Genomic DNA, 11,741 nt, shown 5'->3' on the forward strand with positions numbered 1-11,741 from the left:
GAATCACGTGCACGCGCAGCTCGGCGGCATCCCGCTCGTAGCGCAGCGCGAAGTGCACGGCGCCGCGCACCTGCACGGCACCCGCCTCCGCCTCCCCTGACAGGCTCATCTGGCTGCCGCTCAGCTGCGGGCGTGGCGGGGTCGGAGGGAGGGAAGTAAGGGTGGGTGCAGGCTCACATCGGGGCTGGGGAGGGCAGAGGGTTCAAATTGGGAGCATGCGGGGCAAAGCGAGCTGACGAGGTAAAGGGCACTGCGAGGTAGCTTGGCTAGGGGCTGGAGTGTCAAGTTCAGGGGCGAGGGTGGGGTCAGGCAGGGGCTACGCGTCAGGATATGAGGAGGAGAGGCGGCCCGCAGCCTGTGCACTTTCCTCTCCCTCACCGTGGAGTTGAGGCTGGATACGGAGGAGCTGCTGCTGAGCATGCGGTCGAGTGAGGGGCCGGGCCCCGGGGCCTCCTCCCCGTTCTCCAGTATCTCAGACACCGCCTGGATCTGGGGAAGGGAGAAGTGACAGGGGCGTCCCCATTTTCTAGCCCCTTGACAGACCGCGCTCTGTCCTGGACGGCTCGCTCCCAGCCCATAATCCGCTCCGAGTCTTGAGAGCAGCCGCAGGCCGCTCCTGCCTACCTGGGCTGGGTACGGCTGCGGCTCCACCTCTTCCCTGGACAGTGGCTCCTCGGGCTCCGGCTCCGCCTCCTCGCAGACCTGTGCACGCCCTGGGTCTGGGGCTGGAGTGGGTCAAAATTTGCTGAGCCAGCAGCCCCTGTCCGCCTCCCATAAGCAAATTCAGAGGGACTGGTTTACAACCCCCATGACCGGCAGATTCAGACCCCAGTGCTTCCGCGGGGTCGTTCACAGAGACCACATGCTTCTCCCGCCCCCAACTTGGGGAGGAGGAAGGTCACCACTGGTGGTTGGGGGCACTTAGAGTTGCCTCTGATCTCCACAACCTCTCCGTGCTCCCAAACACACACCCTCCCACTTACCTTCCTGGGCTTGGGGCCCCTCAAAATCTGAAGGCTTTGGGGGGACATGTGGTGAGGGGAAATCAAGTCCCTGAAAGGAGCAATGGGTAGAGGACACAATGGAGTCAAAGGTGATGATTGGGTCAGAGGTCAGTGGCTCCAGCTGACTACCCCAGCTTCAGATTTAGCACAGCTCTCAGGGCAGGGCGGCAACTAGCTGCAGACCAGTCCAGCCTGTACTTGACACTCCTTCACAGTTCAGCACCCGCCCCGCCAGTCCCCCAGAGTCCCATTGGTAGGGAACAGTAATATGTGAGTCCTGGACCTCACCTAGCTCAGTCCCTACTCCACCAGTGATAGCTGGTTTCAGAGATTCCCTTAGAGGTCCATATTCCCATTTAACAGAAGAGGATGACATAAAAGCCCAGATCAGGGTCTCCTGATTCTCAGGCTGAGGCTCCTTCCCCTGCACATCCCACCTCCACTGCAGGGGCACTGTACATTTATTCATTAGTTCATTCGGTCACTCATTACTCACCTCAGCCTCGCTGAGCCTCTCCTGGGGGTCCTTGCCTATGGGAAGCCTAGGAGTAGGGAGAGGTGGTTTTCAGGGATCTGACCCAGGTAACTGGTAGGCACTCTCCCCTCCCTGCCACACCTCCTTACCTGGGCTCCATCTCCTCTTCAGTCTCTTTCCCAGCAGTCTCAGGCTCCCTATTGCTGCCTAGAGCCTGGTCTCCTGCATGCAGGTGATAAGTTCTGTGAACCCCTTTCATAGGAAGTCTGGCCCTGGGAGATGTGACCCACCTCCTATAGCCCACCAGGGGGTGGTGCCCACCCAAAGGCTCTCTCCCTGTCGACATATACCGGGTACCCCAGGCTGCACAAGGCCTGCCCTGTTCTGGGGATCTCCTCTCACCCCTGAAGCTCTTCTTCCTGCGGATAGAGGCTCGGACAAGGTCAGAACCAAGGTGGGCATGATGGTGCCGTTGCGCACGTGCTTCCTGGAACCAGTCCCCCGTCAGGATTTTCAGCTGCTCAGGGTCTACCAGTGAGGCCCGGAGCTTGCTGGTGGATAGGAGAGGCCATAGCTGTCAACACTCACCCAATCAACATTTCTGCTACTCACTCTATGCCAGGCCCTGTACCTGGGGTCAGGGACACAACAGCACATCAGACTGGATCCCTGCTCTGGAGGAGCTCAGGATGGTGGGGAGACCGAGTCCAGAATAGACAAGTACACTATAGTGAGATAGGTGGCATATGGATGTAAGAAGGACCAGATTTGCCTGTGGGAATCCAGGAGGGCTTTCCAGAGGAGGCAGCATTTAAATTGCTTCTTAAAGGACATATTGGCATTCTCCAGGCAGAGAAAGAGAAGAATTATTATTAAAGTGACTACTGTGCATAATCCCTCCTAATCCTATGAGGTAGGGCTCCTTAGCCCCATTTTACAGTTGAGGAGAATGGTGCTGGGGAGGTCAGGTGAGTTGCCCGAGGTTACATAGCTAGGAGGTGTCTGTCTCTAAGCACTACTTGTAAGTCCCTTGCACCTCTGTCAACATGCTCTTCCAGGAAGAAGGAATGGCCTAGAAGTGAAGGGTGGGTGTGTTCAGGGACTGTGGAGCAATGGGGTGGCTATCGTAGACTCTGTGTGTCAGGAGTTGGAGTTACTGGTGAAAGATGAGATGGGGGAGGTTGGTAGGGGCCAATCAGGGAGCACTTCTGGACCACGCTTAGGAGCTTGCCCCTGACCTGAGGTGCTGAGGAGCCATGAGAGGGTTCAGCAAGGGATATTAAGGACAGATCTGAGGAGCTCCAGCTGTGGCGTGGCAGGTAAGCTGGAAGGGGCAAGCTTAGAGGTGGGAAGGCTGGCAGGGAGCTGATGCAGCCTCCCTGATGAGCTGAGCTGGCCAGGGGTTGAGGGGACCAAAGGGCAAAAACAAGAACTACCCAGGTATCTGACAGGCCGCATGTTGGTGGGGGCCACCCCAGCCCCCCAATGCCTGAGGCTCCCTCCTCACCTGACCCGCCCTTCTTCCAGCTGGCGTAGATAGGCATCTCGCTTCAGGACTTCAGCAATGACCTCCTGCTCCTCCTCTGTCAGAAAGCTGAGGTCCAACAGTCCACTAGCCTCAGGTTCTGGCTTATGTGCCATTAGGAGGGAAGGCGGGGCCTAGAGCCCCTCTTGCGATGGGTGGCCCCTCTGGGGCATCAGCTAGGGCTGTGCCCCTGCTGGGCACACATGGATCCCTGTGGGGCAAACCAGGGGTCAAGTCAAACCCTGCCCAAATACAGGGCACGTCCTAGAGCCGACTGCCCTTTCTGGCCCAAATAAATGTGAGGTGGTGGGCAGAGTACAGCCCCAGGAAGGCTGAGGTCAAGGTGGCATGAGATGCACCCATGGACACACGTATACAATGGCCCATAAATACACTCAGGGACACATTCGAAGGTGTGTACAGAGATACACATGCACACATACTGATACATGTAGATACAACTACCCACAGTGAGAAGTACACCTGGTCACACATGCCCACTGATACTTGTATAAAGACAGGCGCATACACACCCGTTCCTCCATAAAGGGCCCTATGTAGTCATAGGCCCAGACCCAGGCCCAAACCAAGAGAGGAAACTAACAATCTTAAACCTGCACACAGGCCTGTGTACTCAAAGGGAGGCAGGATCTGCCAGGTGGGTTCACCTGTACAAGATTTACATCCTGGGACAAAGACATGTCCCTAGATAAACACCAATTGCACAGACTTTTGCACGTACACATTGCGCCCCCTGGATTGTGACCTCCTTGAAGGTAGAGATAGGTCCTCACCCCCAAAGCCAGTACCTTACACACAACAGATGGTTGGTAAAGTTTGAATAAAGATAGAAATACATCTGCACACACCCAGGAATGCACACAGAGAAATGCATACCCAAACACACAGGCACACACACATATCTGCTCACTCTCATGCCCTGGAACATTTCAAGCTGGGTCCCCTCCCTCCACCCTTCACCTCCACCCTGCCCTGGCCCATTTGGCCTTCCTGTCTGAGGCAACCTCCTCCCCAGCCTACACCTCCGACTTCCTCCCCTGTGAGGTAACCACCACACCCACTCCCACAGGCCTCCAGCCCTGCCCTCTTGCCCCGATCCCCAGGGTCCCTTTCTGGTGCCACATGGGTCCCCCACCTCCTGCCCCCTGACCCAGGACCTGGCTGGTGAAAGCCGAGTGCTGGCAAAACAGCTCCGGCGGCTCAGGTACCACAGTGACTCCGGAAGCAAAACATTTGCCCAGCCCTGAGGGGCGTATGGGCGTATGGGCGTGTGGGCGTGTGGGCGTGTGGGCGTGTGGACGTGGCAAGGGGCCCAAGACTGAGCCATGAGCAAAGCAGAGCTGTGGCCTGAATCTTTCCTCTCCTCACCACCCCTCCCATCTCCCATGCCAGGGAACCAGGCAGGGCTGCGATGGGAAGGCAAGTCTTGACTTGTGTCTGCCGCCTGTACTCTGTGTACTTCCCGTTGAGTCAGTGACCAAGCCAGAGTGAGCCATCTCCCAGGCTGCCCACCCCCTCACCCGGGAGCCTGAGGTTCCTGCTCATCTCTGTCGGGGACCCGTCTCTGTCAGGCGCCCAGTATAGCGCTGTGTGAATGCGTGCTCAACATTAGCACTAGTTCCTGCACACCTGCTGGGTGTTGTGAACGCACGGTCTGAGGCTCTTCTGCGGCTGGTGTGTGAGCCCAGGGTCGGTCCGGCAGGCATGCCTGCATACAGTGGATCTATGAGTCTGTATATTTTGTGGGTATGAATATTGTATCACTGCAAATCACCAACACATGTATGGTGTGTTCAGTGACTTTCTGGGTGACAGTGTTGTGTGCACTGTGTATTTCCTCTTGTGCTATATATGTGACCGGACCATGTGTTGTAGTTGTGTACTCTGGTGCCCCAAGGGCCACCAGGTGTGTGTTTGTGTGTAAGTGTGGAGGTGGGGAGACATTCTGCAAAATTGACCCTGGTCTTGTCCTCAGGTCTGCCTGGGGCTGGGCTGTGGGCATCTGAGCCCAGAGTCCCTAGCAGCAACTGCTTTCCTTCAGTCAACTCTCTTTTCCAGAGGCAGAATCAAGTGTCTGGTTCTCCCTGTTCTGTTTCAATACTGTGGGACAGACAGACCCATTGGTCAATATAAGGGCCTATCCATCTGTCTGGCTGTTCCAGTCCCAGATACATACCTGCCTCCCTGACCCCAAGGTCCCAGAGGGTGTTCAGGACACCAGGTGGCAGTGCCTGCCCCTCAGGACACTGGCAGGGGACCCCTGGCCCGAGGTGTTACCTGTAGGGGTCCAGTATGGAGGGTACACCTTCGTGGGGTGGCCGAGTTTCAGGGACCAGGAGAAGAGAAGTGAGGAACTCAGGCTGACTCAGCCGGCAGCCTAGCAGAGTAGCTGCCCCACCAGGGGGAGGAAACACCTTCTTGGCAGGGCCGGATGCAAAACCGGGCCTGGATTTCAGCTCCCCAGGGGTGCACCTCAGCCTCTGCTTTTAGAAAACCTAGAGCTGATTTGCTGGGTGAGAGATGCCTGGGTCTTGGCCCCACTTCCACTGTGGACCTACTCCGTAAACTGCTGTCACTCCTTAGGGCCTTGGTTGTCCCATCTGTAGAATGGATAGCAGCCCCACCCTGCCCACTGAGTTGCTGATAGAAACTTGCTTTGAAAGCAAAGTTAGAAACTTTTCTCAGCACCAGGGGAATGGAAAGATTGCAGATTGCAGTCAGACAACCCCAAGTAGTTCCTACTCTCCCACTGTGTGATCTTGAGCAGGTCTCTTAACCATTCTGAGCTGCAATTTCCTCCTCTGCAAACTGTGGGCAGCAGAGTGCAAAGAGCCCATTAAAAGGGAAATGAAAGTGCAGGGCACGAATTGGCATAGAGTGAGTTCCAGGTGTCTCCTCTCCAACATAGTCCCTTTTGATGACCACTGCCCCTTCACGTCCACATACGCTTCTTGGGAAGTGCAGGTCACAGCAGAGCTGCTTTCTCTGCAGCCCTGGGACCCATCCATTTGAGGAAGCCTGGACTCTTCAAGGGCCAAAGTGAGGCTCCCACATCCTTCTGTCTCTAGGGAGCCCCTTTGAGCACCCCATTCTTCTCCCAGACTCTGCCTCACCCTGAGAATGGGTTTGGGCCCTAGATTATACTTGCTTCAGGACCGTGAACCGAGACCACACAGAAGCTTCTGATTCCCCTGAGTCTGCTTCATTCCACTCTGCCCGTCTTGGTAGTCACCCTTCCTGTCATGGATTAAAGGGTACCTCCCAGATCCCCAAGAGGAGATGGGGCAAGGAGTGGACTCTAAACTAAACACCCACCTTTGCTCCCTCATCGGAACTTGCTCCTGAATGTTTCCACTACTCTGAGCCTCTATCTTCCAACCCAAAGTCCAGACTTCCCCATTTATTTTTTTGCAAGTCAATCTTATTTTCTGGGTCTCTTTACTCATCCGTTAAACAGGGGTAATAATCTCTCCTCAGATGATTTTCACTACAATTCAATGAGATTTCTGCAGGCCCTCGTAAATATGCATATACTTTTGCACACAATATCCATTGAGTGTCCGCGTAGGAGGGGTTACTGTGATGCCTTTCTCCTCCATCAAGTCTCCCAAAATGGAGGTAGGGTGGCAAGAGCATCCTTACCAGTTCCCATCCTGGTCTAGCTTCTCCCAAGGATGTTTTTCTAGCCCCGAGCCTACCACCTCTCAGCAGCCCTCACCCCTGGAAGGCATCAAACTCTGTTCCTTACTCTTCCAGCTTCTGAATTTCCCTTCCTCTCTCTGATCTCTGATCCTTATAGCTGTGACTCTGACTCTGATACTTCTGTTCAACTCTTGGCAACAAAACCTGAAGACTGGCCTCTCCCCATCTGAAACCTCTTATTTCCAAGTTTCCATTTCTGTAAATGCCCCGCCGCCTCCCCCCACTCATGTCCTAGCCTCCTAGGCCTCCTGCTGCTCCCTGCCTGTCACCAGACTGCCCCCATTTCCCTCCAGGTGAGCACTGTCCCCTAACTCTCCCCCATCTGCCCCTCCCTCCCACACCCAGGTCTCAGTCCCTGCCCATCCTCTACTGGAAGCATGTCCTCCCCTTCTCTGGGCCTCCACACTCAGCTTTATTGCACAGCTGTCAGAGGGCCCTGTCAGCACCCCACTTTGTCATTCTTCAGCTTTGGAAGGTTCCAGCAACCAGAGTAACCCTGTGACCCTTTAACGAATCTGCTCCAAACCAGCCCGGCCTCCCTTAGATACTTTCACTGACATAAGTCCCATCATTTTCTAAGAATCTGTTTTTGCAGGCTGCCCAAGCCCTCCGCTTGACTCTCAGAACCCCACCTGGCTCAGACCATCCTTGTCTCCTCCACTCTCAGAGGCTTACTACAGACTGCTTCCTGTCTCTTCAACACCCCAGGCCATCTGCGCTCCCTACTCCTCCACTGCAGAATGCTTTCCCCACCTCTCACACCCGCTGGGGGTGAGGGGCTGAGTGCCTCTGCAGGGCAGCTGGTTTCTAGGCAACTCCCCACGCTCAAGAGGCCTCAGATCTGGGTTAAAAATCTGGCCCTGCCACATGGCCCTCATGGCCTTGGATCAATGACAATCTCTGGAAGCCTCACTCTTTTCCTTTATAGAACAGGGACAATAACAGCCATCTCATAGGACTGTCGTCAGGGGTACTTTTTCTGGCCTCCAGCATCAATTCTCTCCTCTCCTCCCCAGTCCTTCGGAAAAACAGCCCCTCCCCACTTTTCCCTCCTTGTGCTCCAGTGAGGACATCTCACAGGGTGGTTCCGTGTGAACATGGTTCTACTCTTCCTACCTGTGACTTGAGCAAATCAGTTTAATTCTCTGTGCTTATTTCTTCATTAGTAGAACGAGGATAGTACACCTACCTCATAGGGCTGTGGTGAAGATAAACAATACGATACTTCGTGACAAGGCCCAGAACATAGTAAACATTCAGTAACTGTTGGGTGATTGTCATGGCACCTATTTATCTCCTGTCTCTGCAAAGCTAAATGAAAATTCTGCTAGGCAGAAGCAGGCCTTAAACCTTTTTTGTGTCCATTTTGCTGTGGTTGTCCTCTGTATTGGAACTTTTTTCTCCCAACTCTCAGATGGACCCCAATATGTGAATCAGAGTTTTAAAAATGGGATTGCTCTGAAGTGGGGAGGGGGCACCTCTGCCAAAAGGACCCCCTGGCTTGGAAACCACAGCAGGGTCTGAGATGAGCTGACACCTACCTGACCCAGGGCTGAGGGTCAGCAGCTAGAGCTGTCCTCAAGGCCATCCTCAGGATGAGTACAAAGGGCCCTCAGGATTCACAAGTCAAAGCCTTTGCTAGTTCGACTGAGTGACACAATCTCTGGAAGCCTCACTCTTTTCCTTTATAGAATAGGGACAATAACAGCCATCATTTCCAATTTAGGAAAGACTGCACCAAGAAAGTGGGTTTTAAGCTGAGTCCTGGGAAGAAAGGCCACGATTTTAATAGGAGGAAAGAAAAGGACCAGAAGCGAGAAGGTGCTGGAGAGCAAGGTGTGTGGAGTGAGCATGCCAAAGAGAAGTGGACGTGCCATGCACCAGGACAGTGACCCAATCACGGGATCGGCATGAAGAACTTGGCAATGTGACCAATGGAAATGGTGGGGGCCAGGGGCTGGGACAATTTTTTTTGGCTTATCCCAAACTTTGTACCCTGACTGAGGGGACAGGTCCAGGGCTCTGGTCTACCCAAGCCCCAACTCCCAATCGTACTGCCAAGTTCCTTCCAGTAAGGAGTATGGGAGGGGTTTCAATATTCACTTGCCTCGAGGAAAAAGCTTTGGGATGGCGGATGACTAATGCGCGGGAATTCCTAGAGCCTGGGCTAGGGCAGGATGTACTTGAGGGATGCCAACATCCTTGTAAACTCCAGGCACTGGATAAGGACTCAACTAGATCCCTTGCAGGGGCAGAGGTACCCAAGGACACCCAAGGAGATGCAAGCTGAAGGGATGAAGGGACCACTGAAGGAAGAAAACAAGGACAAGGCACTGACTGGAATTAAAACTATTTATTGTACTGCCCAGGAAGCCCTGCACAAAGGAATCCATGGAGCGGGTGAGGGGGCAGCACAGGCCCTTCCCACAACTTGAAGAGAAGGGGGAACTGTGGTAGGTAGGAGGAAACAGCTCCCCTTCAACTCTCTGATGGCGTTGGCTGCTCTGATGGCTCTGATGGCCCCCATCTTGGACCCAAGGGGTACCATCACCAGCGTGAGGTGCCAAGGTTTGTTTACATTGCTCTGATCTAGAGGGGGTCACTCTGGACAGATCAGCGTCACTCATTTCTCCAGCCTGGCTGGGGAAGCCCGGGCCCAAACTGCAGGGGGAGATAGGCCCAAGTGCTTGAAGGCCCTGGGAGAGTGGGAAGAGGGGGCTGCATGGGTTGGAGGACCCCAGGAGATGGAGCACAAACTACCCCTAGTGTAGCTTCTGGCAAACATTGGAAGGGGGTGCCCATACAGCCCTCTGGGACCATTCCAGAAGTCAGTGGTGAAGGGCCCAGGCCAGCTTAGCCTATGGAGACTTCCTAGTGTACCCAACCACCCCAGGACCAGAGCCCTGGCAAGAGGACAGGCTCTAAACCCAGCTCTGGCTGACGTGTCCAGTGGGTCCAAATGTCCTCCCCTCCCCACCAGGAACTGGGCTGAGGTGGAGGGAGCCCAGCACAGTGGCAGGAAGTGCTCTACAGAGGGAAGCTAAGGCCTTCCCAACAGATGAATAAGGAGGGTGCTTCAAGCACTGAGGTCACAAGCCTGGAAGGGAGGTCAGGTAATTTCTGAGTGACCAGTGAGACACAACACGCAAATATCCCTGCCCCATGCTCAACCTCAGCCCTATTCCATCCTACCCCTGGGTCAAAACCAGCAGGTCCATCTCTGCCTTTTAGGGTGAGGAGAAAGAATCTGCCTTCTCTGGAGCCTGGTAGGTCCAGGGCCATTGGGCAACCATCACCGTAGGTTAAAGACCAGGCTGATGGTTAAGATGATCCCCAGGAGGAGAACGAAGGGCAGCCAGGTCTTCACGAAGGCCCCAACGCTGACAGAGAGGAGAGAGGGGAACTTGGTGGGAAGGGCCTGGTGAGCACTTGTGCCACCCAGAGCCCCGTCGTCCATCCAAACCCAGAAGAGGCTGCTGCCCCTGAAGAAGCTCCTGGAACCACTCCCTCACCCCCAAACTTGGTCAACCAAGGAGGTGGGCTGAGCCTGGCACCTACTATGGAGGACTACCAACCATGGTCCTGGCAGAAGCTATTCCAGGCTCCTGGCCAGAGATGTGACACCTCTCTGGTGGGAAAGGAGACATGCCCACCTTTCTAGGCCTTATGGGCTTCATCCACAATCACCCCTACCTCTGGGGAGTGGTCTCCAGCAAGAGGACCAGGAACTTGTCTGGGTATGGAAGCCAGGAGCACTGTCTGCCCACGTCCCTCATAATGGGGCCCACTGGGAGGGGGGAAGTGAGTAAGAGTCAGCAGTGCTGTGGCTGGAGCCAGGGCTCTGGGTTCAGTCCTGGCTCTGCCCCAGTCTGTGTGGCCAGTTATAATCTTCTCAGGGGACCTCTAGAAGCCTTTGCACTAAAAAAAGACCCCTGAAAGTCTCCTTTTCTGAAGCTCTTAATGATGAGTGCAGCGACAGCAAAGCTTGGGCTGCCCAGGTATGAGGGCTCCCAAGTGGGCAGATCACTCAATCTCTCTAAGAAGCCTTATTTGTGAATCGGGACTAATGCATTTGACTTCACAGGTCTTTAAGCTGTAGCTTCAAAGGTCCTTCTGGGCCACCACTGGGAGCCACCTGCCTAGTACCCTGCCTCAGATAAGGGATACTGGGAAGGGATACTGGGAAGGGACCCTGTGGGGCAATCACCCACCTTCCTGTGAGAGTCTACCTATTCACTTAACCTGAGCACAGTGATCTGGGCACTTGAGCCACCCCATGGAGCCAGAATCATTATCAAGACCATAATTAAGAATAGTTTCTGCTCAGAGAGGCCAAGGCAGTTACCTAAGATCTCACAATAAAAAGTGGCAGGGCTGGGCTTGGGACCCAGGGGAAGCTGGACTTCGGCACAGCCACTTTCCTTTCCACCAGGAACTCAGCTAGTTGTTGTAGAACTTTCCCACCTCCAACCAGCATCTGCCTTGTCCCTGCTAGCTGAAGGACACCGGAAATGGCCCTGCCGGGATCTTTGGGGAGGGTGGCGGGTGGGCAGGTGGATGGGCAGCTCACCTGACATACTTTCCATAGAGCAGGCAGAAGAAGCAGAGCGTCACCATGTTCCAGTTGGTGCTGTTGTTATAGCGCATCAGGTTCAGGGCCAATGCCACGTGCGAGTGGCAGTTGTCACAGCAGAGGTTGTGCTGGAGATGCAAGAAGGGTGGGGTCAGGCTGGGCTGTGGGGGAACCTCCCACCCTGGTTCCCACCCTGGTTTCCTGCAGGTGCAGCTCACCTACCATGCGGTGCTTGTACTCCTCCGAGGCATCGTGCACAGCTGTGTCCCATGCATTGGGCCTGCTAGCGTATACCTGAGCAGGGTCCAACTTCCAGTACCTGAGAAGAGAGGGTGGTTCTGGGCACTAGCTCAGCTCCACAAATGTTCCCTGATGCCTGCTCTGTGTAGGGCCCTGAGCTGGGTGCTGAGGATGCAGAAGTGAGCCAGGTCCAGGGAAAGA

General features: G+C 54.9%; 1 protein-coding gene across 5 annotated transcripts in view; it reads right to left on the reverse strand.

The window, feature by feature from the left end:
* Positions 1-11,741, reverse strand: part of LOC102887044 (transmembrane protein 222) — a 23,043-nt gene that overhangs the window by 3,105 nt on the left and 8,197 nt on the right. The window contains exons 5-14 of one of the 5 annotated variants that reach the window (XM_025041374.1): positions 11,523-11,619; positions 11,298-11,428; positions 2,987-3,215; positions 1,882-2,030; positions 1,629-1,701; positions 1,501-1,546; positions 984-1,053; positions 625-725; positions 379-489; positions 1-124 (exon numbers count right to left, since the gene is read on the reverse strand). In XM_025041374.1, coding sequence (XP_024897142.1) covers positions 1-124; positions 379-489; positions 625-725; positions 984-1,053; positions 1,501-1,546; positions 1,629-1,701; positions 1,882-2,030; positions 2,987-3,120 — 808 coding nt within the window. In that variant the 5' untranslated portion in view covers positions 3,121-3,215; positions 11,298-11,428; positions 11,523-11,619. The other 4 variants (XM_015598941.2, XM_025041377.1, XM_025041376.1 and 1 more) reach the window with 4 other exon arrangements.

Source organism: Pteropus alecto, unplaced genomic scaffold (genome assembly GCF_000325575.1).
Source record: "Pteropus alecto unplaced genomic scaffold, ASM32557v1 scaffold39, whole genome shotgun sequence".
Taxonomy (NCBI): domain Eukaryota; kingdom Metazoa; phylum Chordata; class Mammalia; order Chiroptera; family Pteropodidae; genus Pteropus; species Pteropus alecto.